The following is a 26,698-nucleotide window of genomic DNA, read 5'->3' as shown; positions in this document are numbered from 1 at the left end:
CTCTTCCTTTTCTTCCTACAAAGCCACCCTTCGGGGAATATTTCTCTCTTCCTGCCTTCCAACCCCATATACAACTCCTCCACTCGTTATGGATTCACCAATCTTTTCTCCAGCGCAGCTCTCAACGCTAAAATAAGCCTTCCAATCCCTGCGAAAGCTTTTTCTCGATAGCTTCCTGCATTTTTTCTTTCGCGATTCCCCACCAAGATTCCGACAAATAATTCAATATAGCGTAATGAGAAAAAATTAACAAGCCATCGGGGACTCGCGACTGCATGGGGGAGGAAAGAGGATTGGCAAGAGTAAGGCGGAAAACCTCCAGCGAGCTTGCGATCCTGTGAAATAGCCGCGCTTTTCGTGACTCTGAGCCTTTCGCCATCTCGTCAATAACGATATTCCTTCATTCGTATTAAATCTTTCATTCCGAATAATATATTATCCATAATGTATTCGTTATTCCTGTATCGATGACAGGACTTGGCCAATTAAATCGAAGCTTTCCAATGTTTTATTTAACCACGTTTTATTAATTCTTTGAAAATGACGTTAGTTTGTTTAATCGAGTATCGAGGATTTGCGCGTTTATGTCACCGGCCATAAACGCTGATAACTGATAAAACGATGGGATAATAGGGGATGATATGTTTTATTGCAGGATAGAATCGATAAAGCGTATTGGTAGGTTATTTTCTTACGTTGGTATATATATGTATGCAGGGGGAGAGGGGGTAGTTTGGACGAAAGGAATAAAGAGGAGTGAGATATTCCAGAGAGTGTATATCGATCCTGGCTAGCGCGGAGGGAATCCCGCGGGAAGTCTAGGAAAGCCCGGGCACTCTCCTGCGTGCCTGGTACAGAAGTCCCGGATTTTCGGGCAAATCGGCAGTTTTTCTGCCTGATGGGCCTACCCCCACGGACGAGGTACCCTCACCTGGCCAGGTGTACTGTTTGCCAAAGGAAATCCCGTTTTTCTTCGCTTCTTTTTTACTCAACGAGACTGTGAAGAAACGTCCCGTGGGAAGAGGGAAACCCTCTATTGACCGGGGAAAGTTCCACTCTCCGAGACGCCTCTATAGTTTGTCTCAACAGCTTCACGCCGGATGTAGGACACACTTTCGTCGGTTTGTATCCGGTTCCACGCAACCAGGAACTCATCCTGTCGAAGGTGTTCCCGATCCTTCCCCTTCCCCTCCCACTCGTCTGTCCGGTTCGATAAACCAACGCCAATCCGCTAAAGCAAAAGAAGGAAATTCCTCCAATCCATCGAAAAAATATGCAATTAACGCGAGTCAATTGATCTCAATCATATTTAATTCTTCAAATATTTTCTAATTAAGTGTACACTGTCTTATGACTTTTTTCTATATACAGGAAAAGATCTGGAGGACTGCTTGTTGCTGTGTGATGTGTGTTCCGTTTGAAACCGGAAGTTGCTGATTGGGTACGTGGATGGAGAATTGCAGCTTCCCCTAGGATCAGGGTTTCATGCAGGAGCTTCCGTTATCCTTTGGAAAAGCTGTCGGAGTGACAAGTAGAGTAGAGCTTTTATGCCAGGATCACATGAATAAGAAGAGAGTGGGTCCTCTTAACGAATGTTAGTCATATTTATATTATACATATATCAAAATACGGTATTCACGTGCATCAAATATTTCATTATTATACATCCAATTAAATGATATAGGACAATTTCCATGCGAATTAAAATTGGGAGTGGGAAACAGTTTGAGGCGTTCTTTTGACGCAGAGAGGAAATTATGCTTTTGTAATCTCTTCATTCGCATTAATTATGCTAAATGGTATATATATATATATTTGAATGAGAAGGAAAAAAACGATATATATATATATATATATGTTACATCAAAGCGTCTAGCAAGCTTACCTTACGTTACAAAGTTAAATGAAGGAATCAATGGAAAATTGCATGGTTTCAAATGGTTTAGAAAGGTTTCCCTATATCGATCAGGGAACATCCCACGGGCAAGGCCATGAGCGCTCCAGGATTTTCCCCAGCTTCTGCATGGCCTCCTAGTCGAGAGGGAAATTCGTTTTGCCGGTAGTGGGAATTTTCTCGTTTGACCTGCGTCCGACTTCATATTCGGTTTAGGTTAGGTCAGGGAAAGCGAGAGCCCACGAGGATCCTGGCCGCGCCTGTTTGCGGTCAACAATTTTCTAGCTGACACGCCCTACAGTTTTTCCTATATATGTATATATGTGAGAAACCCGGCTACCTTGACATCCCGAGTCCTTAGGGATCTCTCCTATCGCTAACGAATAACTTTCTGCAGCTTTCTGCTCTCCCGCTCTCTGAGTACTTGAAATTTTCGCCAAACTAACGTTGCCTCGGAAAATCATCAAGGCTCAACTTCGCCTTCGGCCCTGAACTCGTTTCCCCACATTCGGTTCAACCGCAGGCAGCATTTCCACCAGCTGCCTGCACCATACGTATACATATATGTATATATATATATATATATATATATATATATATATATATATACATGCATGGTATATGCAACAAAAAAGACTTTCCCATTTCCGATTTTCTCCCATTAAAACAAACCAGCTCTTCTACCGAATATACATGTTTTTCTCTTCATCCCTTATTAGTATGCTAAATTAAATGTTCGAGTACATGGTAATTGAATGCCATCACGCGTACCAGCGGAAACGTTCAATCAAGGACTATCTATACCCTGATGGGTGTCTGTAAATAGAAAGGAACAACGCTCGGAATAATTTAAATGAAATCCGTAAAAAATATTTTCGCACTCGATAGAATGATAGTTGCGTTTTTTATTGGTTCATGTATACAATTTACAGTAGTTTTTACAGTTGAAATAACGAGGATTAACTATGTATACATAAGGGGAAATAATATGAAAAAAGAAATACATTCAGTGGTAAAGCTATTTTACCGTAGAGTCTGCGATAAGCGCGGTGGACCGTCGATATTATCCTGCTAACTTGACCTGGGATCCTGATACGCTTGACCAAAATTTTCGAGGTTATTTTCCACAGAGCTTTCCCAGGGTTGACCCACTTTACCAATCGGAAAACCATACGACCCTTGCGGACGTAACTAATTCAGGGTGAAAGAGCTTGCAAATATTTAATTTTTACCTGACACTAGAAAAAGATTGATATATGCGCGCGAAACGAAAATAAAAAAACAGCGGACAATGGTACGAGGTCGTGCAAGGCGAGCAACTTTGCATTCTGCGAGCCACAGGATCCGTGTGTAACAACGTCAGCGTTATATTTCATTTAAATGTGACCGTTATTCAATCGACCAAACGATATTCTTTCGCCAATTGCGCTCACCAATTGAATACGTCCACGCTAAATCGTCTCCAGTCCATTTTACACCAAACAAAGCCTCATCAAGCGTAACCATTAATTGAGCCAATGGAGCTTGATAACTAAAACATAAATATGTCTTGAAAACGAGCTAATTGATTTACTTTATTCGTAAAGCGAGTTGATTGGTAGTTAATTGACAGTTAATTAGATGAGATAATAGTATTTTTATGGTGAATATGTAAAGGGCGTAGTATGCGCATATTTGAAGTGAGAATGCGGCTTAACGTGCACGCGCGGCACGAGAAGCCTGCAGAGATACCTATTAGGCCCGACGCAAATGCGAGCTCAATGGCATTTCAACCGGTAACTCCTGTTCCCCACGAGGATAGAAAGGTGTCTAGCGAGTGCAGACTGCAGACCTGCAGACCGCGCGGATTTTGTATATAGAAATACCGAATTCTTTACACTAGTTTAATTCAATTAAACCTCCAAAAGCTCTTATACTATTTATTATTATTATTATACGTTAGAAGAGAAATTGTTGTATAATCAATTGTTAATTATATATATGGCATTTTTTTTTCGAGTAACTTTACTCTGCGTGTATATATATACATATATATATATATATATATATATATGTATAGACATACAGGGTGAGGCACTTAAGCCGCCCCAGAATACGAATGCCGAAAGAGGTGTATCTCTTTAACTATAAAAGATATTCAATTTTTCCATATGACATTTTCGAAGCCTCTTGTTATTTGCTTTCAGAAAGGTTCTATGCAAAAATTGAATATCTTTTATAGGTGAAAAGATACGCGCCTTTCTGCATCCATATTCTGGGGCGGCTTAAGTGCCTCACCCCTATATATGTGCATAAAAGAGACGCATGGTGTGAATTTAAAATAAAATTTGCTTCGTTATATTGCTTTCCCGTATCTCCCGTGTAACTGCGGCATCGTTGGTAAAGGGATGTCCTTCCTCCAATCCACACACAGCCAACCCCATGCATACGTGGGAGAGAACGCGTGGGTTCCTATACGAGAACTTATCACTCACCGTCGCTGCGGCTTCATTGTAGGATGGACGCTGAACCATTATCACCCTTTAAACAAGATTTCCCGTAAATTCTGTATAAAAAGGTATATCCAGCAAAGCACGTTACTTTGGTGCCCCTTTTAATAAGCATCCTCTGTTGTGTTTTATAAAAATCTAGAAATGACAAAAACATAAAGCTATAGTTTTTTATAATAGAACCTCGTTAAAGAGAATAATATATATAAATATGAAGGAACTTGGAGATTCGTTCGCTGGAGTTTGAGGAATTAAGTATAAATTTGCATGGGGGAGAGATCGATCATGAGGATCAGCAACAGGCGCCATCCTTATCATTTCTCTCGTTTGTTATTTCGTCTTATCAATTGGCCAGTTTATATCGCAGATATCAGGCGTATCAGTTATTACTCGCCAGTTATCTCAATCTTGCCAGTCACGCTAGCTGAATTGTTCTGTTCTTTCCCAACCCTATATAGCAGGAATCTCCACCCCTCGTTCAATATTTACGAGGCGTCGCGCTGGATCGCTTACGGTTCGTGCGCCTCTCAAACTTGCCTTCTTCAATATCGATTACGTTATTCTTAAATGTATCTACAACCTACAATGAATACCGAAAAACCATCAAAATTAAGCTTCATTCATCCGGATAGCTGCATGCTTTTCTCTCATCGGTACATTATTTAATGCGACAGACTTTACGAATAGCGAAACTCATAAATACTTTACGATACCATTTAACACTCGTTAGTAGCTAAATTACATCTCGGAAGTATAGTAGGTATACGCGTACATGATACACGCACAACTTCTGTATTTGTACCGGACAGAGAAGGACGCGTCGCGTCGTCGGTATGATTATGTACAACAAATATTTGATTTCTGAAGTCAGCCTATTTCCGGGAACAGCAAACGTCAAATATAGAGATACTCTATATGTATAATTACCGAGAATACCTTTATCTCATACCTAGTGTACTCTTTCTCAATTTGTAATCAAACACATTCTCTTGATAAAAAGTCAATTTAACGAGCAAACCTGCACAGTTGCACTAGATATGGTTGGCGAAAGATATCTCTTTCATCAAAAAACAGTACTTTGGGTTCGTATACTGCATTGAAAGATTCTCAATATAGCGCTGAATCGCGCCGTGCTTTTAGGTTCTAAGAAAAATCTCCCGCTCTTTTTTTCCATTACCATTTGTAGCTGCTAGCTGCAGCTTCCATTTTATCGTAACTAAAACGAAAGCTATTTCTTTCCTTGTTTTTTCATCTTTCAGCGATACCTCGGTCGTCTTTTATATTTTCCTCCCCTTCTAGTCTTCGAGTACATATAGCACAGTAGTTAGAGACCCTGTAAAGTGTAAGGTATGGTCTAGGGCTCCATATAGCACCTTTGGTGGATGTATGGCCTATAGGTGAGCGCTACTACGTAGAGGTATAAGCTATCTTGGTTTTACTGCATATTGGAGCCATAACCCGCGTTACGAACCCTTTTAGTAGAAGATCGTACGAGAAAGTAGTGGAGGCACGATGAGATATTTCGACGCAGTCTGCAATTTCTGCAGTTTCCTCTTGAAATGGGAGTTCGTTTAATTATCGCAGTAACACCGACAATGTCAAAGTTTATACTGTGCTACCAGTTGGCTCCTGCATGCTCTCCGCTTCCGCAGCATTTCATTATTGGACGACAGCTGCAAAGAAGTTCAAATGAAATGATTACAGGATGCAATAAACTTTTAAACTGCGCTTGCATCCACGACCTATTATTTATCGTTAACAATTATTTTGCAACCGTTTAACTCTACAGAAAACTATGTGTAAGATTTTATATTACAGCATTTAAACTGATTCTGCGTTCAATTTTTAAATATACAATTTAAAGAACAGCTCCTGTGTAACCCGCCTTAACCTTAACAAAGAAGGTAATTTACCAAGCGTGGGTATGTATGAGCTAAGCAGTTCGTGCAGCTCACACAACTTTCACATTGGCGCCACATATCAGACCTATAAGAAAAAGCAAAATGGGAAATTAAAATATAACAAATGTAATGATGGTTATGATTGTACTGATTCTACTTTTACAATTAAATTACTTCTTAAATAATTTTGAACAGTGCACTTTTTCTTAAATACATGTTAACATTTTATTTCTTTCTGCTTTAGAGTACCAAATTTCTCCAAATCTAACAAAGCGCCATCTTGAAGTGCATAGTCACGGCACCATCACCAGATCACCATCGTTTCCATTCCATAATTTCCATGCAGTCATCCAATCCAATTCAATGTCCAACAGTCCAACTCCAATCTCCATTTTCCATCCGTCATCATCGTTCCTCGGTTCCTCAAGTCTCAATCACTTTCTTACCATTTCTTGTTTTTAAGAATTTCAGTTACTTTCATAAGTGAGAAAGCAAATCATCGTAGTCATATAATTTTCATGTTATTAATTTAAACGCTGTAAATTTCTATTACAAATAATCATGTCGGGAGGCCCTTTATTCGGAAACAATGCTGCCCGAGGTACGTCGAAGAATCTTGTGGAATTTAAAGCAGGAAAAATGACTATGAAAGGAAAAATGGTATTTCCTGACACAAGAAAGGGCCAAGTATACGTTTACCAATCAGATGATTCTTTGATGCATTTTTGTTGGCGGGATCGTACAACAGGCGTAGTCGGAGACGTAATAATCATTATTTATTCATTAGCTTTTTTATAAGTAGTTTTATTTTTGACATACTTTTTTCAGGACTTGATCATTTTCCCTGATGATTGCGAATTCGTGCATGTTCCTCAATGTAAGACTGGTAGAGTCTATCTTCTGCGATTTAAGTCAACAAGCAGAAAATTCTTTTTCTGGTTACAGGTTTATTATTGCTTTATGATATATATTTTTAACCACTTTTGAATTTTTTGTACTCATTCTCTGTGCATACATATTTTTAATAGGACTTGAAAACTGACAAGGATGAGGAGAACTGTAGAAAGGTAAATGAAGTCTTAAATAACCCACCAACTCCAGGATGTCAGAGAAGTAGTGAATTCAAACCAGATGGGGATCTCCAAAACTTATTGAATAATATGACCCAGCATAACTTGATGCAATTATTTGGAGGACTTGGTCAAATCAGTGGGCTTGGTAACTTTAAAAGGATCAAATATACATAGCATAATGTATATATATCATTAGAACTTCTTTAGCTAACTCATTGTCATTTGTTGCTATGTATGTAGCAAGACCTACAGCTGCGCAGACTCCTGCTCCGACTGCTGTTACTGAGTCATCCAAACCAAGTGGTAAATGTTATAAACTTATTATTTACTTTTTTATTTTAATTTCATATGATTGCATGATTTAATTACAGGAGGTAGTAAATCCTCGTCAAAGCCAGCTGTGACCTCTGCACCGACAGGAACAACCAGTGGAAATAATCGCATTCAAATTAGCGATATTCAAAACTTCTTATCTGGAATTCCCACACCAGCAGGAGCAGAACCAGTTGTTCAGGTAAAATCTATTATGAAGTACTTTTGCTATTTTAAGTTTGATTTAATTTCATTGTATTTAGCACATAGAATTTGCTTTTGGATATTTAGCAATAGTTCAATCAATTCCCTCTAATTAGCTTAGAGATGTAATCAGCAATTGTCAAAGTCTCTTGCCGTATTAAGTAGTTTTTAATCATTTTATTAATATATTCTTTTTACTAGATTTTTTAAAAAGGTAAATCAATTTTTTTTAAATACATTGGTAATATTTTTTATGATTTTATTAATTGAACTTTTCCTTATGAATTAAAAATTTATAAATATTCAAAGAAGTTTTCTTAGTACGTTGAAAGATATTTTAAAAAATATTACGAATTTCTTAGCTAAATAATAGTATAATTAATTATATGGTTTATAATATATCAGTTTCAAATTGTCTTACAAACAATATCTAGAGAGTTTACAAGAACGAACATGGAAGCCTGGATAAATCTAATGCAAAAAAACTGATTATGATAAATTCTTATCTGCCTTGTTAATTATATCTATTTTGCAGCTGCTATCAAGAATATAAAGTCATTCTTGATATTGCATTTTAAGGAGTAAAAGGCAGGCTCATACAAACTTAAGACAGTATCTAAACTTGTGTAATTATATAATTTGATATACTTGTGCTAAAGCTCCTATAATGATTAATAGTATCATTTCAATTAATGTGGTACATATGGATTGTAAATTCTAGTGGTTTTAAAAGGAATTTTTAAGGAAAATATGATCAGAAATGCTGTTATGAAGTGAATAAAATCTGTGCATTTACAATTGTAGTGGTAGCTGATTAATTATAGTTTTCATAGAGTCATGGGAATATATTATAAACTGTTTTCATAAGTAAGCCTAAGGATTATTTATCAAGTATTTCAGTTATCAATACTTATCTTTTGCAGAGTAATAAAGTGATTCGATATCGTGTGATTAACAAGTATTGAATCAGGTGTTTTTAGAGTAATAAACATTCACTCTCTATTGCATGCATACCTTCAGTTTACAATTTTGCTGTGATTCTCTAAGAGCTCAATGTAAAATAATCTCTGTAAATATTTATGTATACATACTAATGTATAGACAAAAGTATGCATAAATTTACTGTGAAAATTTGTGGTAGTTGGTTAGAAATTCGTCTAATGTATCTTTCCAGGTAGTTAGTCCTGTACTAAACAGAAAATGTTGGTAAATTTTTATCTTTTCGTAGACTTCTTTTTATTGCTGCAAAGCAACATTGTCAAGATAATAGTATTAGAGAAGCATAGGGCCAAAAAGCATGGTTTTTTCTTTGCTTAGTAGCATTCTGGATATGAACTTTTCGTGGCTGTCGGAGATCTTGGCTCTGCTGAACAGTTGGGGAATTTCCTCTGGGATTATTTGTTGTTTTCGCTCAGCTACAGCACAGCTTATTGTCCGGCAGAGGGGCGTAGCAACTGAGCTGACGAATGCCATCCCAGCAGCGATATCTGCAACGGAGTGTCTGGAGCGAGCCATGAGCACGCACTTGCCACCTGGAGACAACCTGTGTACCACGCTATCGTCTCCCCAGTTCTCCCAGGCGCTATCAATGTTCTGGTCTGCTTTGCAGTCGGGCCAGGCGGGCCCTGTCATCCGTCAATTTGGCTTGGGTCCTGATGCCGTCAATGCCGCAGCCTCTGGAAATATTGAAGAATTCGTTACAGCCCTGGAAACTGAAACCAAAGGCGGACAAGGGCAAACGCAATCACAGCCGAGTTCTGACGACAAAACCAAGAAGCAATCATCACCGGGAGATCGTAGCCCTGACAAAAAGGATGATGACGATGAAGGCATGGCATTAGACTAATACACTCTATGTGCATTGTACAATCCAGAAGACGACCTTAATAAATATTCTACTATATTATATATGTAATAAAGTTTCTTTAATAATGGCAATCAGCTGGTCTGTAGTTTTCTTAATTTACATGGCTACTATACATAATAATGAACTTGACAGATTAATCAAGACTTGTTTTTGAAGTTCGTCGGTTACTCGAAAATGGTAAACGATTGCTCTCAATGAGGATTTTCTCACTTTTAACTAATTTTCTTTTCTTTAATAATTAAACTAAAGTATTATTCATGGATTAAATGATGTTTTTTTTAATGTATCAAAGTTGCAAACAGAATATTATATTTTTACTGTGCTATTTTTTTATTATAATTTTAAAAAGTTAGTATTTAAAATTTTGTTCGCGTCTGCACGTAGGGCACCAATACTGCCAATAGTGCTATGCCATGAAATATCTGCGTAGTTATTAACGGAGTTCTCATTGGTGCCTGCACCATGACGTCACGCAGTAGTGGCGTATCTTGCACGTGTCTTAACAAAATTGTTTTTATGAATGAAAATCTCATTCAAAATCTTGCAAGAAAGTAACGTTTTTAAAATCAATAAATATCTCAAATTTGACATCTGCCTATTTTTATTGTAATTTAATTTAAATGGTTTAATAATAATATAATAAAGATAAAGTTTAATATACAAGATTCTATACTTCTACAGATTCTATTCTGATTTTTATTAAATGTAATTTTATTGCTAAAACTTGCTTATTGTAATATACTAAACCTCGTTAACATATATTTAAGTTTTGTAGAATCAAGTCCTTTGAAATATGAAAAGTTTACTTCTACAAGATTATTGAAATAAAGCATCATTGTAAATTGAAAAGTAAATATAAAAATTTTTAACTCAACTTCAAATCGCGTCATTTTTTCCAAAGCTATTAAATTCTTTCCTCTTGTTTTTTTCTTGACAAGAAAAGTTTCTATTAGATCAGTTGATCAACAAAACTAACAGATTTAATGTCTCGTTAGTCTCGTATATCTTTATAAAAAAAATGGAAAAAGGGACTCGGATAACGGTAAAATTTATTGGGTTCTCCGTTCTTCCAATAGTTACGTTCCTGAGAAAGTGCCGAGCATGCGCAGTGACTTGCGAATCGAACAAGTAGTGGGGATTCGTGGCGAATGCTGCTGACTGACCGCTGAATGCTCGAGTAAATTTTACGAAAAATCACGCGAAGAAATTGTTGTGTCGCGCTTGTTGTGTACGAAATGCGTAAGTGAAATCGACAAATAATCCGTAGTACCTATTGCACGAAGTATTGGGTGTCATTGTGAAACAAGCTCGAGTACCGTGAATAAATCCATTGTTGTGATAGCGCTACTCAGTACGGTTGGGGAAGGGGGAGGGGGGAGGGGGAGGGTGAAGGGATCCGGCATTGTGCAAGTGTACGTGCATGTATGTGTAAGCATAGTCTGCCTTTGCACGCTTTGCACATATACATATGAAACGGTACGATACACACAAGCACGCTATGCCCCATGTACAATAGCAACCTTGACACTTGGTGATCGTTTTTGGCGGCCGCTCCTGCTGGATTCGTGTGTCTGGCTGGCCTGTTCTGGCAGCAGTGGCAGCCTCGTCTCGCATTGGTGAAAGCGCCACTCGATGCGAATTTTGCGACCGGCTCTTTTAACTGAAACTGCTCGGTTTGTCTCCCTCGACTGTACATTTGCGCGAGTAGCGGTAACATTTTCTTCTTTTCGTTTTAACTAACATCTCGATTCATTTTTGCGAGAGATAGGTTTTGGTCGAGATGCATTTTGCAATATTGTTTAAGCGATAAAAGAAAATTTTCGTATTTGGAGTTGATAGTCGAATGACGCATCGGTTACCTAGCTTAGTTAAGGAATACGCGGAAATGTTATTGTGCATGGAAAGCCCTATGCTTCTTGAAGGTAGCATCTGTTCTATGGAACCGGTTTGACGACCCAATTTTGTCACTTCTTTAACAATGAAAACAATACGATTTTACTTGCGCGTATAATTTAGTTCTTTATATATGTACATATGTCTGTTGCCATGTGATTTTCACTGTTAATAGTTATGCAAAGCTATTATTCTTTGGATCTCCAATATTGTTACTCTGCAAAGTAAATGTTAATTTTTATAGTTATGTCCTTTCCCCCCTCGGATTGAAGTCGACGATTCGTCTAAAATTATTTCATGCAATGTTACTCGTAAATTTGCATAGGTATGTGGTGAATAGTAGAAATTAAATTTAGTCAAAAGCGTTCTTTCCGAACGTCTCTTTATACTATTTTAAGTTGTCCTTAAATGAACCCTTTTCCATAAATAGAAAGATTCTCGGTTTCTTGTTAATTTGTTTTTCACATTAAAAAGACTACAAACGTCTTAAACTACATGTGTAATAGAGATGAATAAATTGATGGCATTAATAAATGATGAAATCCTTTAAAATTTTATTATTTCTTATATTGAAAAAAGTATAGTGTGTGCTACGTGTGGGTCAAGTATATTTGGTCTAGTTTTCTCCCATAAGTAAGCTCTCTACAATAATTCATTTTTCTGGTTACAGTGAATAATGACCTTCCATGATGATCCTCTAGTGATCCTTAATATTCCTGTATGAGTACGAGTATTTTACGCTACTTTGAGATAATGTTGATGTAAATAAACAGAATCACCTGGCTGATCTTACCAACAATCGTACTGCCTATATTTCCATCTGTCAATAAAGCTATATAAATCTGAGGTAAGTTGTTTACTAGATAACTTATAATATTTCTTTATATTTATTGACTGATTTTATATAAACATGTTGACTTTGAATAAAATAAATACTCTAAGAAATGCAGGCTATATAAAGGAGTCTTTTCCTCCTATCCATAATCTTCAAGCATTATGACAAATTTATCTTCTGTTTTGAAATATTTGGTTTAAATGTCATATTTTTGAGTATTCCTTAATCCATTCATTTGAAACAAACACATTTTCATATTGTTACTTTTTGTACAAAACATTGGCAAATAAATAAATCTACATTTCTGTTAATAAGTAATAAATTGATACATTGTAATCACATAACAAATTTATTCCACTGGCTTAATAGTTATAAATCTAGATAATATAAAAGCAAGTAGAAACGTTCCTGCTACAAAGCATATAACAAACGTATACCAAGTTTCTTCATCAAATATATCTGTAAATGCTGGTACTTGATTGTAAAGAGTATCGATTAGTTTCATACTATAATCTTTACTTTTAGCTACCATATTGCTTGTTACGTATTGAAGCTACTTAATTTTCTTTCTTTTGATATATTTCAAGCTTATGTTTCTTTATAGCACTCGATTAATACTAAATATCTGACAAATTGACAATGTAGGTTTTTTTGTTTAATGACAATATTAATATTGGACAAAATAGTGATTCAGTTTTCCACTGAATTAAATTAATAGATTATGTAGGCAACTTTCTTTTTTCAAATAGTACTTGGCATTTATAGCTTCTTCTACTTTAACTGCTTTGAGACCTTTAAAAGTATTCTATATTTATATGTGATCTAAAAGCTTGTCATTTGATACTTCTTTTCATTAATACAGATCAGGACGTTTCTTATTTCCTACAACGTATTCTATTTTCCTGTAACGTTCCTGTCTCTTCAGCTGTATAATTTCTTTTATAAGTTCTTCCCTCGCAGGATCAATAGGAACCAATGAGCTTATATGCTTATTGCACAATGTCAAAATTTCCAAAACAGTTAGATTTTCACTCTTGAATGTGATATTTTTACCAGATTCTGAAAACAAATAAAAATAGTAATCATTATTTCTCAAAGAATGCTTAATCTTCAAGTACAAGCTCACCAAGGTTTATTGATATTATTGGTTCTGAACGATCACACAAAATTTGTGTTTTCAATGCAACTATTGGATTTGTGCTCACTACCTTTCTTGTAGTTACATGTGTAAGGAACTTTCTGTAACAAGAAACATACTAACAATATATTAATTAAAAAACATTGAAGTCTATGCAAACATTAATAGTTATTTGTTCATTACTATCATAATTAATATTTTAATGAAAGCATTGTATGTTTACTTTAAGAATAATGGCTCAAATGGAACAGCAATTACCAATTCCAATGCCAGATCTGAGTACCATTCGCATATCGACAGCTGTATCTATGTTAGGTACGGCATATGGATGTGGTCAATGCAATGGTAAGTCTTACTTTTTTTACACATACATTAATGTTAATTATAAATGTTAGTAATATAAGTATGATAGTAAATTTTTACAAATAAACATTCAACATTAATTATAAACCAAACAATATATATATCTGTGTATAAAACATACAAAATATTTTACAGTAGTAATAGCAAAATAAAGACAATTTTGATAAGGTAGAGTATTAAGATACTTATACGCTTGGCAACGCAAAACACATCGTATACAAATAATTTTTCGTGAATTGTGTTGATACTCCCACCTTTAAAATTTACAATGTCGAAAGTAGTAATTTAACGGAGTAGTATCTTTTCAGTAGGAAAATATCCTATCGCAATAACTATTTCAGATTTGCTAACACAGCATTTTACAAATGCATCAGCGGTCGAAATTTACTATAAATAACGAAACCTCACAGATCGCTCACTTTTCTAATAACTAGAGAAGAAAATCTATTGCGGCGCATGCGCCAATTTAATCGACGTCGTTTCACTTCAATGCACTTGCGAGAATCGATTAATCGTTATTTTGTAATTTATACAAATAACCTGGGTAAAACATTTTTAATTATTATTTTCCTGGTTCTAACTAAATTTTATTAATATATTTGGAATAGTTCTTCATACTAGTTTTTGTGATATAATAGGCGTGTTTTTTTTTTAATGATTACATATGTTTTTTTATCTAATTATTGTTAAAATTTAAGTGAAAATTACGCAAAAATAATTTGGATATGATTCGAAAGAACATAAGTTGTTTAAGATAAAGTTGAGATATTTTAAAAAACTAACCTTGCTGATTCGCAACTTGCGTCGAAAGGATCGAATGAGACAGTAATTTGACTGACTGGCTTTAAATTTAATTTCCTCAATTGTTTTGCAATCGCGCTTATCACTCCTTTGGAACGTGTTTTACACCCACTAAAAGGAATAGACATTTTAACAAGTTAACGATCGTGCCTTCCCATAAAAAAAATTTACAAAGCGACTTCATGCAACAGCGGCCGTCCTTATAACTATTTTCATTTCACTGCTGCCAACTTAGATTATTAAAACATAGTTGAAAATTGAATACTTGGAGTCAGCAGAGTTTAGCTATTTTAACTCATGTATTTGAATACACTGTGCATGTAGTGCATGCATGCACCTTAAAATTGTATTGCTTATTCCAAATAACCCTCATATTTTAGGGATTAAAATTTCTTGCTATTTATATTCATTGGAGACAATTTATATACCTAATTTTAATAATTGTAGGATTAATACTATCGTTAAATTTTAATAAATTTTTCTAAAAATTCCAAGAAACTTTAAATTAATAAAAATATTTGCAATTAACTGCACTTAAAAGGAATTGTGAAACTAATGCATGTGAATATGTAACGTAAGTGTGTTAACACGATCCGATGACTGTAATACAATTTTTGTCTTTTTTGAAAGACTTATGTATATTAAAAAAAATTAATTAAAATTCATTAAGTTTCAGACTATTTAGGTCATTTGAAATTGTTAAAAAGTCTAGCAATATTTATGAAAATAAATTATTTAATGATATTTATTTAAGAAGAAGCGCGACGCTAAGTTAGATTCTAGCAGAATTGTGATTGGCTGAATCATCACCAATCAGCGTGAAGGTACTGTAGTCGCCATTGTAAAAGGTAGTCTCGATGGCAGTGTGTTTTGTGGGGAAGTGTGTTTTCTGATCAGCGGGTTTTGTGTTAATTTTTTACTTATTTATTAGTGGTTATCTGGTCTTTTACATACACAGCAGCAAATATGTATCCCGTAGGGCAGCGTGAGTATTAGAAACACTATTTTGGCCTAGGATTTTCTTCTGATTTATAAAATAGATTTATGCCCGTTTACCTAAGCAAACCTAAAACCTCGTCGCTCCAATGGTTTCTAGCCCTTTGTCTCCACTGGTAGCCCTGACATATCTACAAATTTCATAAAATACAGATAATCCAATCATACCGCTTAAAATTGATAATAAGTAATTAAGAAAATCAGGAGAAATATAGAAAATTCGGCCACATTAGCCATGTACAGACCTAATGTTTCGTCACTTGTTACTTCGTAACGGATCGAGTTTGTAATAAAATCCTTTGCAGGCAGTGAAAATGTTATTTTGTAGTACATAATTATGATGAAAATGATTTCAAGGAAATACTGTTTTCATAAATGAAGCTATTTTTTATAGTTTTTGCAGAATGCTTGTACTTTTTATGTAAAAACAATTCCTTATAACTTCATATATTTAGTTTAACACAAATTCACTAGCAGCAAGCAAAGTGTTTGTGAACAATTTGAATTGAACAATTAATGTAAATTTGATATTCCAAGAAGAATGTTTTTGAAGTACATGAATGTTTTAGATTCATAGTTTACATTGTTTATCTTTTGTCGCAATTAAACCAATGCTATTAGAAAATTATTGATAATCACTGAAGATTTTTTTGTTATCTAGTATATATTACAATTATGTAATTTTGTTTGCTTAGCCTCTTTACCTGGACCTACCACCAGTACCCCCGCTGGGGCAACTGGAACTACTGGAAGTAGTGTTGTAGCTCCTACTTCTCTAGGTCTGGTTCCCGTACAGCAGACACACACACCTCCACAACCTCCAGAACTGCCTAGTAAGTGAAGGTTTCGTTTTTTAATAGAATTTGCATTAAACATCGAATATCAAATAACATATACTTTCAGTGTTTCATTGTCCTCGAAGACCAAATATTGGTCGGGAGGGCAGACCGATTGGATTAAGAGCTAATCATTTCCAAATTACTATGCCAAGAGGCTATGTACATCATTATGATATAAACATTCAGCCTGACAAGTGTCCAAGAAAAGTAAACAGAGAGATTATAGAAACGATGGTTCATGCATATAGTAAAATATTTGGAACTCTTAAGCCCGTGTTTGATGGTCGAAACAATTTATACACAAGGGACCCCTTGCCAATTGGCACTGATAAAATAGAATTAGAGGTAATTTTTATTTGTTTAATTTATTATTTAGTAAAAATTTTTAATTAATGTGAGCTTAATAACTGTAGGTAACACTGCCTGGTGAGGGTAAAGACCGTGTGTTTAGAGTGGTAATCAAATGGATAGCTCAAGTCTCATTATTTGCTTTAGAAGAAGCTTTAGAGGGAAGAACAAGGCAAATTCCATATGATGCTATTCTTGCTTTAGACGTTGTAATGAGGCATTTACCATCAATGACATATACTCCAGTAGGTAGATCATTTTTTAGCAGTCCTGATGGTTATTATCATCCATTGGGTGGTGGTAGAGAAGTTTGGTTTGGTTTCCATCAATCTGTGAGGCCATCTCAGTGGAAAATGATGTTAAATATTGATGGTGAGTTTAATTTTTCTCATGAATAAAATTTAACTTTTACACAAATTGAACAGTAATATTTATTTTTCCTTCACTTATTAAAGTTTCTGCAACTGCATTTTACAAAGCACAACCTGTCATAGAATTCATGTGTGAAGTATTAGATATTAGAGATATTGGTGATCAAAGAAAACCATTGACAGATTCACAAAGAGTGAAATTTACCAAAGAAATTAAAGGACTTAAAATCGAAATAACACACTGTGGGACTATGAGACGCAAATACAGAGTGTGCAATGTTACACGTAAACCAGCTCAAATGCAATCGTAAGTTTTTTCAATTGTTAGTATTGCAACAAAACTACATTATTTTATTAATAATGTTTATTCTCAAAGGTTCCCACTACAACTTGAGAATGGGCAAACTGTTGAATGTACAGTAGCCAAATATTTTTTGGACAAATACAAAATGAAGCTTCGTTATCCACATTTACCATGCTTGCAAGTTGGACAAGAGCACAAACATACATATTTGCCTCTAGAGGTTTTACCTAATCAGTTATTTCTATCGAGTCTTAAAGTCATTTATAATGTAATTATAATTTTATGGTTGCTTGTAGGTTTGTAATATTGTTGCTGGACAGCGTTGTATTAAGAAGCTGACGGATATGCAAACATCAACAATGATTAAGGCTACTGCACGCTCTGCGCCTGATAGAGAGCGCGAAATCAATAATCTGGTCAGAAGGGCAGATTTTAACAATGATTCTTATGTACAAGAATTTGGATTAGCTATATCGAACAGTATGATGGAAGTACGGGGAAGAATTTTACCCCCGCCAAAGCTACAGTATGGAGGGCGCGTTAGTTCCCTTAGTGGACAGGTGAGACATTTTAAGCCAGATAAATCAAATCTAGCAAAATATATATATTTTTTTAATTACATTCTACTATTTTTTACTAAAGAACTCTTTTTTACCGTTGTTCTTTAAGTCATATACGAGTTTTTTACTATTAAACGCCTATTTATAAGGGGTAACTGAAATTGTAGCGTTTTCATTCAGAAACTTAAATAGAAATGTGACGATCTTATGTTACAATCTAATGATGTAAAGTTTAAGTAGTCAAATACTTATTTAATTTCTTTGGCTACTGTCTTAAATTTTGTTATGCTTAATAAGATTTATGCTATATGGAAATTTTATTTTAAATAATAGAAATAGAATGTACTATTTAAAAACTAATGCACGGTTTCTAGACCGATCTGATTTGATATTTTAGCTAATAATAGTTGCATCCAGAAGCAGTGAACACTCACTGAGCATTTGAACTTTTGGATGAAATTCAATTTATTCATTTCATTTGTTTTTTTTTAGTTATAAAATTTTAATAAAAAGTATGTAGCCTATAGTATTCTCTCGTTTTTTCTTTCGTTTTTTTTTTCATTGAAATGAAACGTTTTTACCACTTTTGAATGGCGTTACTTCAGTTCCACGTAACCTCATGTCTACTACAGCATATTTCATTTTCTAATATTGTTTCTACAAGATTTATTTATCCTTTTAATCAATTGCATTTTGTTTGATATTATAAGAAAATCTATTGCGTCCTATATTAAAACTAAATACTCTTCTCTTTAAAGACGAAGCAACAAGCGATGCCAAATCAAGGTGTGTGGGATATGCGTGGCAAACAATTTTTCACGGGTGTGGAAATACGAGTGTGGGCGATTGCGTGCTTTGCTCCACAGAGGACAGTACGTGAGGATGCATTGCGTTTATTCACAACGCAACTTCAAAAAATTAGTAATGATGCAGGCATGCCTATTATTGGGCAGCCATGTTTCTGTAAATATGCCACTGGCCCAGACCAAGTTGAACCAATGTTCCGATATCTTAAAATGACCTTCCAGTCACTGCAGTTGGTTTGTGTTATCCTACCAGGAAAAACTCCGGTTTACGGTAGGTATTTTTATTTCAATAAACTTTTCTTATGTCAGTTTCATTACAACTTTAAATGTATTTAACCATTTTATTTTTAGCTGAAGTAAAAAGAGTAGGGGATACTCTGCTGGGTATGGCAACTCAGTGTGTCCAAGCAAAAAACGTGAATAAAACCTCCCCGCAGACCCTCTCAAATTTATGTTTAAAGATAAATGTTAAATTGGGTGGTATTAACAGCATACTTGTACCAAGTATAAGACCGAAAGTTTTTAATGAGCCGGTGATATTTCTTGGGGCTGATGTTACTCATCCTCCTGCTGGCGATAATAAAAAACCTAGTATCGCTGCAGTCGTGGGTAGTATGGATGGTCACCCTTCTCGGTACGCTGCTACCGTAAGAGTTCAACAACATAGACAAGAAATTATTCAAGAACTTAGTTCCATGGTTCGGTAAGTAAATGCAGTAAGTCTGTTTTTATTGTATAAGGTTAATCGTCATCATTCTTATAGCAAATTTTATACTTTTTGTTTAGCGAGCTTCTGATCATGTTCTATAAGAGTACCGGAGGGTACAAACCGCACAGAATAATTTTGTATCGTGACGGTGTATCGGAAGGGCAATTTTTGCATGTTTTACAACATGAATTAACTGCCATACGAGAAGCTTGCATTAAATTGGAGGCAGACTATAAGCCGGGTATTACATTTATCGTTGTACAAAAAAGGCATCACACTAGATTATTCTGTGCCGATAAGAAGGAACAGAGTGGAAAGAGTGGGAATATTCCAGCTGGTACTACAGTGGATGTTTGCATAACACATCCAACAGAATTTGATTTTTACCTTTGCAGTCATCAAGGTATTCAGGTAAGTCCCACCTTAATATGCTTCAGTATTCTATGACTTCGTCAATATTTAATTGTATGTCATACTTTTATACAGGGCACTTCCAGACCATCCCATTACCATGTCCTTTGGGATGATAATCATTTCGAGAGCGATGAATTGCAGTGTCTTACTTATCAGTTATGTCACACCTATGTTAGATGTACTAGGTCTGTTAGTATACCAGCGCCAGCATATTATGCTCACCTCGTAGCATTCCGCGCTAGATATCATTTAGTAGAAAAGGAGCATGATAGGTAAATTATTATGTAAATAAAAGTAATATTAATATTTCATTGTTTTTGATAGATTATTAATCATATGATCGCGTTTCTCTTGTTTTATTTACAGTGGAGAAGGATCTCATCAATCAGGCTGCAGTGAAGATAGAACGCCTGGTGCAATGGCGAGGGCTATCACAGTTCACGCAAACACAAAACGAGTTATGTACTTTGCGTAAATCTGCAAAATGCTAAAAAAAATGGATGTAAGGTTTAATAATGTATTATCTAACGATGATCAGCATATCTTGAAAGCTAAATAGAGGACTCTGTACGTGCAAAAGATCCTCTAGTTTTCTTGAGTGGCCAACTTTTCGTTTTGCTCTACAGAAATTAGTGGGAATACCCAGCTGGCTATGCGAGGTATTAAGATTGATTGATTCTTCGCAAGATTTCACTGATGAAATTATAATGCGGTAGATTATAGGTAGGCTCTTTCAGTCTTATAGGTAATAGAATTTAAGAGAGGTGCTTTTAGTTAATCCTGTTTTATATTAGATAAGGGCGTTTTGCAGCATACCTTGTTTGCCATTCCTCGTTAAAGAAGCACGTAGATAAAATGAATTTTACAAAAAGTGAAAACCAGCTGCAACGCATATTACGCTTATTTTTTAGGGGTGAGAAAACTTGCTTTTAGCATTTGTATAATACAAAAGTCACAGCTAGGTCGCTTTTAGCGAGACTGTTATCTTGTTGTATATGTGTCGTTATCATTTTTGTGTGGAGTGAAGCATCTATTATTTATAAGAGTTTCAACTGTACAAATTATGAATGACTGATAATTGGAAACGGGTTACCAGTCATTGATTATACTTGAAATATTCGTTTAAGGAAACGTCCTTATATTCTATTTACTAATAAATTGTATATTTATAAAAGTAATGGGAAAAGTTGGTCACATCAAGTAACAAATTATCAAATGAAAAATGAAAGCAACTTGTTTTCAGTGTATAAATTTTAATGGCCAAGGATTCTAAGTCGATGGCCAAAATACGTTAAGGATCTTTTGGAACATAATTGAAAGTCGTGGCAAATTATGACGAGCATCTATTAGATAATTTCGTTAGTGTCATAAACCACGCCGTGCCACATTGCTAAATGACATAACCATTATCTTTTATATGACACTACTGTAATCAGTCTAAATCTAATGTCATCCCTAGTATGAAGCGAAGAATACTAATGTCTCATATGTATACATATACATATGTAATCAGTTACAATATGCAGCACAATGATTAACAATTAAGAATATTCTGCACATCACATATAAAATCTTTAACAGAATTTCTTCTCCTATGAAATACTAAGATCGTGCAATTTCCGTCATAAATTTCGAAATCAGTAATTAAGGGCTTCAAAAAGAAAAGATAGATTAACCATTTTATATTTATTGTGTGCATCATATATGAGCATGGTATGCAAGCAAGGAAATTATTTTAAACATAACGTATGATATTATTGCATAATATAGCAGAGAACCGATTACTGAAATCACGCAGCTTGAGATAATTATTTCTATTCAATTAGGCAAAGAACTCAATACAATCATGCAAGGGGTGTAAGTTCTGACTTTATCTATATTTATGCCCACCAATTTGAACTACGCTTACAAAAAAGAAAATCTGACGCTATTTTGAAGGATAATAGTACTTTGCTTGCATGTTGTAAAAACTATTCTAGTAAGAGAAGTCAGATTATTACAAATATAGAAACTGCCAGAAAATTGACTGTCGTCCGTGTTGTTTTTATATTTTTTTTTTTAATTAACGAGATTTACCTAAATGACAGTAATCCAATAGTTCTGGTTATATATTTCATCATATTTTTCATTCATTAGCAAAGTATTATATTCTTACAAATATCAGATGATTACTCTGAAGTTTAATTAAAAAATGGCATTAGATCTGGGCTGATGATAAAAGCCCATCAATGCAAAGGAGTACTAAATGATTAGTACACAATGAATAATTATACATAGTAAAAATTAGCACTAATATTATAAATAAAGCTGTAAGTTAAGTTGCGTTTACATTAGACATAAAGTAAAAATCTTTAAGGTCCTTATATTTTTACCGCAATGGAAGCTTTAATTGCAATTCGTGTGCAAGTGAACTCTATTTGGATAATGCTTTGGAACAATAATCAATACAATAATCGAATTAAGAAGCCTTGAATGCATATAACATAAATTGAAGACGTAGGTTTATGTTATAAATAATTGTGTTGGTGCGGTATATTGAATGACAATTAATATATATTTTGCTAGAATCATTAATTTATTTTTGAAATATATAATTGAAAATGAGAAATTTTTTAATCATTCGTTAATTTGTAAAAAAGAAATTGCTTTTTTTAAATATTATTTTACTTTGTATGTCAGTATTAATGAAAGATCAATCAAGAATAATGAGTATCATACAGAAATTTTTCTTATGATAATATTATGTTTTTAAAAATATTTTAACGGTTCTAGGATAAAGTTATTCATGATATAATGTTAATATTATCTTGGAAAGTATGATAAGAGGACCTTAATGTAATGGTAATATTTATTCTAGTTTTAATTTAAGGCGGTATACTAAAGAGTAATCTATACTGTATGCCACTTATGCTAAGTGGAATTAGAACAAGAAAATTCAGAAAAGTCGAAATTGATAATAAATATTGCAGCATGTATGTTTTAAATTACAGTGGTATGATGAAGACTTAAAAATTTTAATTAAGTGGTATACGTAAATATGTAGTTACGATAAGCAGAATGAAATGAATTACTATCATTATTATTACTGAATGATGATCGTTTATGGAAGATATAGTGGTATCAATTTTTCTCAATGGAAACAAACCTAATCACTAAAAAATCACTAATCAGGTAAACTGTCGATGGCATAAGCAGATTGAACATTAATCTAATGAGAACACGAAAAAAATAATCGACGCGCAAGTAAATATCAATTAATGACGTAATAATAAAAATCACTTGAAGTATTTTGTATTTTATTATAAAAAGATTATTTGTTGAATAAATTCATTATTCTTTATAGAATATCATGAGAACGTTCCGTTAATTTGGTATTTTCCTGCGCCCGATAACAAAAATTGGTTTGATATGTAAATAAATCTTCGCATTTTTAACAATTTATGTTTATTATTGTTAAAAAATAATTTTCACAATAGAAAACAAAACTATATCAAATTTGTTCATCTTTTTGGAACTTCTAACTTAATAGAATGATCGAAAGTCCGAGTATATTACTGCATAACCATAACGGAAATAAATAATGAAAACGGGTTTAATGACTTTTATTAGTGAGTAATAATAATCATCGGGATTTATGCGAAGATACAGTTTACAATTTATTATACATCCCGGATGCTTAGCACTAAGAAAACTAATTTATATTTATACTACATTGGCGTATGCTAGTATTTTATTTATGCATTGGTCAATGCTTATGAACATATATCTGTGGAAGTACGGTGTAGATTTCTTATTGTGAAATACAGAAATTACGAAACTCGTGAATTTTATTCTTCTTGATGAAAAACTTTTGTTTGCCTAAAATGAGAAAATTAAAGTGAATGGGAAAATACTAAATAGTTATTGGAAAACTTATGTAACGCAATATTTCTGTATTTCTGCCATTCGACTTCATGTGTGTAATATTTTATTTAGGCTGGAAAGAACAATAGGTTATCATCACCGCTATTTCAAAGTAGCACTGTTTCCGAACTGCTTTTTAATAAAATGTTTAATTTTCATTTAAGCACTGAAAATGAAACAATTGACCAAAAATAATGTAATTGATTAAGCGCTAATTACGACTCGGATACAGTATTAATATTATTTTTTCCATGTTCTGTGTTTACCTCACGTTACGTTAACAGCCGGCGAAAATGTGTGATATCTTATTCTTGCATTTCTTTAGGCGTTACCGAAGTTGTTGACGCTATGAGAAAATGGTAGGTTTGTTTATTTAACAAGAGTTAGCAAGATATTCTTAATATACTTTTACTTATTTTCATAAGATGATATCTTTATGTTAATTTTGTTTTTAGCCAAAATGTAGTAACAAATCCGAGGAAAAAGATTTGTTTTATTAGTGCTTAATTCATAGTATGTTTATATTTTCAATATTTTAGTATCACTTTAAGAAACTAAAAGGCTTAGATATATCCACTTTTTGTCTGCTTTATTCGTCACCGTGAGCTAATGAAGAGTTAGAAAATTTTCTTTCGGAAGAAAGATATCAAGATTTTAGAATTTAGTCCATACAGATTATTACAATTTAAAAATAAGCTACATTATGATTATATACTTGAATTTATTCATAGTACTAGCATATTGTAAGATTAATGCTGATTAGTTATAATGTTTCCATTGTAAGCGTGAATTATGTTCATCCATTTAAATAGCGGTCGGCTACAAACAAAAAAATGAAAGATTCGAAGATTTTATTATTATATTTATCTAATAATGTATAAATTTAACTACGCAGATAGCGCGCTTGGTCGTTAAAGTAACGAGTCACTCGAGAATTGATCGATTATATTGAATTGAATTCAGTTCGAATTGTACGCTTCCGATCAGTTCAAAAGAAACTACTCGTGAAACTTTAACGTCAATTTTCATTAGTGATCTCAAAACACTTATGCATCCCATCACAAATTACATGCAAAAGTTTTATATTAAAAAATATATACATATAAATATTTCTTACTTGCCGTTAATTTATATCAATTATTACTAAATGTTTTTTTTCTAAACTAATAAAAAAAAATGAAGTAAGTTTTAATCAGTTCTAGATATTTATATTGAGAAAATTCAGCGAATTGAATAAAGTTCTTATACTACACTTTACATTTGTTTTCTGAAATTTAATGTAATCTGATAAAATAAAATTGATAAACAATATTAGATTGTATATTAGGAAACAAGGGGCATTAGTGAAAATTCAATTTCCACTTTCTTAAAAGATTATTTTTATCTTTAATCCCACCGTTATTCAGAAATGCAAGAATCGGTAGTATTAATAAATTATTGGAAATTTGATTTTTACAAGTGCCTGGCGCTATGTACAGTATGATAAGGCTTGTCGAATTTCTGAATTCTAAATGAAAAATTGATAAAAAATGAATGCGCCGGGATCATTAGTCGTCGATATAACTTAATAAAGAAAAGAAACACAATAAGCTTGGTTAATAAAATATGTTAGCTTGATAGGCTACTGTTTGGAATGCTGGGCGCTCTTGATAATAATTATTAATTAAGTTGATTAAGTAAGGAAATAGGTACTTGTTAAAACGCGAATTGAAGAGGTCGTTTTAACTGGCTGCACGCTGAAAGTATAGTATAAACTTAAATAAATCTGTTGGAGTCTTGTCAATGCCGGGTAAAACTGTTATATATATATATATATATTAAAATTAAGATATACATAGACACATTATATATATATATATATAGTATATAGATAATATATATTTATCAATGTCCAGAGGGCAATTTCAAAGATTTCAGCGAAAATGTCACAAATTACCTTGGACTTTCTTCAGCTATATTACTCTTTCCCATGAATATACAAAGAACACCATAATTTTTGTGTATTTCTTGGCAAAGCGACAAACATTTTACAAAATGATACGGTAGCTTATAATTACTATTGTGGTATTCAAGTAAGTTTTTTCTCTGTAATTCTTAAGTTATCACTATTTTTACCTGTAACTTTGGAAACTTTGAAAATATATCTTTGATGTAAACAATAGTGTAAATCAAGTGTAAATTATTGAAAAGGTATGATTAACCAATGATCAGAGTGTAGAAATAATCATAATGTAGAACTACTCTTACATCATTAATAATTATAGATAATCACCACCATTAAATTTTTACGTTTGTGAGTATGCTGCATTAAAATATTAATTAAACTACAACCTAACTTTAATTAAATTGATACTTCACTGTCATACATATACATATATATATATATATATATTGGTTGCAGGTTTTTTATTTTATGCAATTCACATTTTCAGCATTGTAAGGAAATAAGTAGAAGGATGAGGAATATCGAAAATTCAGCTTCTAAACCGAATCTCATCCTATGAATTGATGCTATTGTTTTTCTGAAGAAATCATTATTAATATTCATTATCCAAATTAATGTATATTTTTATTCGAAATTCTACGACACTATTACCGCGGCCGTTATTCTATAATTGCAAGTGCTTTTTCAATATAATAATAAACAGCATAAATTATTATTTTTTAATGTTGCCAAG

General features: G+C 33.6%; 3 protein-coding genes across 4 annotated transcripts; 2 read left to right on the top strand and 1 right to left on the bottom strand.

Annotated features, from left to right (window-relative positions):
- Positions 1–6,685: 6,685 nt before the first annotated feature.
- Positions 6,686–9,779, top strand: Rpn13 (regulatory particle non-ATPase 13). 2 transcript variants are annotated; one of them, XM_066726815.1, is made up of 6 exons: positions 6,686–7,046; positions 7,113–7,229; positions 7,313–7,502; positions 7,598–7,660; positions 7,729–7,871; positions 9,483–9,779. In XM_066726815.1, the coding sequence occupies exons 1-6, from the start codon at positions 6,846–6,848 to the stop codon at positions 9,717–9,719; spliced, it is 951 nt and encodes a 316-aa protein (XP_066582912.1). In that variant the 5' UTR covers positions 6,686–6,845; the 3' UTR covers positions 9,720–9,779. The 2 variants fall into 2 exon arrangements, with proteins under 2 accessions (XP_066582912.1, XP_066582911.1); XM_066726814.1 differs by having other exon boundaries at positions 9,315–9,779.
- A 1,099-nt stretch (positions 9,780–10,878) lies between these two features.
- On the top strand, positions 10,879–26,327 carry AGO1 (protein argonaute-2). Its single transcript, XM_066727584.1, has 14 exons — positions 10,879–10,979; positions 12,304–12,480; positions 13,836–13,951; positions 16,462–16,599; positions 16,670–16,950; positions 17,019–17,325; positions 17,409–17,631; positions 17,701–17,848; positions 17,925–18,188; positions 18,947–19,265; positions 19,346–19,697; positions 19,781–20,114; positions 20,190–20,389; positions 20,484–26,327. The coding sequence occupies exons 3-14, from the start codon at positions 13,840–13,842 to the stop codon at positions 20,590–20,592; spliced, it is 2,787 nt and encodes a 928-aa protein (XP_066583681.1). The 5' UTR covers positions 10,879–10,979; positions 12,304–12,480; positions 13,836–13,839; the 3' UTR covers positions 20,593–26,327.
- Positions 13,007–14,991, bottom strand: mRpL53 (mitochondrial ribosomal protein L53). The gene is made up of 3 exons (XM_066727587.1): positions 14,753–14,991; positions 13,595–13,707; positions 13,007–13,527 (listed from the first exon to the last, which is right to left on the bottom strand). Exons 1-3 carry the CDS (start codon positions 14,896–14,898, stop codon positions 13,322–13,324), a joined length of 465 nt encoding a protein of 154 aa, XP_066583684.1. The 5' UTR covers positions 14,899–14,991; the 3' UTR covers positions 13,007–13,321.
- Positions 26,328–26,698: the final 371 nt, after the last annotated feature.

Source organism: Prorops nasuta, unplaced genomic scaffold (assembly GCF_024137725.1).
Source record: "Prorops nasuta isolate Cenicafe-Biocafe unplaced genomic scaffold, Cenicafe_Pnas_1.2 PNAS00005, whole genome shotgun sequence".
NCBI classification, from domain to species: domain Eukaryota; kingdom Metazoa; phylum Arthropoda; class Insecta; order Hymenoptera; family Bethylidae; genus Prorops; species Prorops nasuta.
The sequence above is the reverse complement of the archived record's forward strand: the minus strand, read 5'-3'. Positions and strand labels throughout refer to the sequence as shown.

Bases quoted from the DNA above. Each gene is read 5' to 3' on its own strand.
- Rpn13 (XM_066726814.1), top strand. From the start codon at position 6,846: ATGTCGGGAGGCCCTTTATTCGGAAACAATGCTGCCCGAGGTACGTCG. The intron at 7,503-7,597 runs GTAACTTTAAAA...CTATGTATGTAG, and splicing joins TGGTCAAATCAGTGGGCTTG to CAAGACCTACAGCTGCGCAG. The intron at 7,872-9,314 runs GTAAAATCTATT...ATTGTCCGGCAG, and splicing joins GAGCAGAACCAGTTGTTCAG to AGGGGCGTAGCAACTGAGCT.
- AGO1 (XM_066727584.1), top strand. From the start codon at position 13,840: ATGGCTCAAATGGAACAGCAATTACCAATTCCAATGCCAGATCTGAGT. The intron at 13,952-16,461 runs GTAAGTCTTACT...TTGTTTGCTTAG, and splicing joins TGGATGTGGTCAATGCAATG to CCTCTTTACCTGGACCTACC. The intron at 17,632-17,700 runs GTAAGTTTTTTC...TTATTCTCAAAG, and splicing joins AAACCAGCTCAAATGCAATC to GTTCCCACTACAACTTGAGA.
- mRpL53 (XM_066727587.1), bottom strand. From the start codon at position 14,898: ATGTCTATTCCTTTTAGTGGGTGTAAAACACGTTCCAAAGGAGTGATA. The intron at 13,708-14,752 runs GTTAGTTTTTTA...TTCTTGTTACAG, and splicing joins GCAAGTTGCGAATCAGCAAG to AAAGTTCCTTACACATGTAA. The intron at 13,528-13,594 runs GTGAGCTTGTAC...ATTTGTTTTCAG, and splicing joins AATAATATCAATAAACCTTG to AATCTGGTAAAAATATCACA.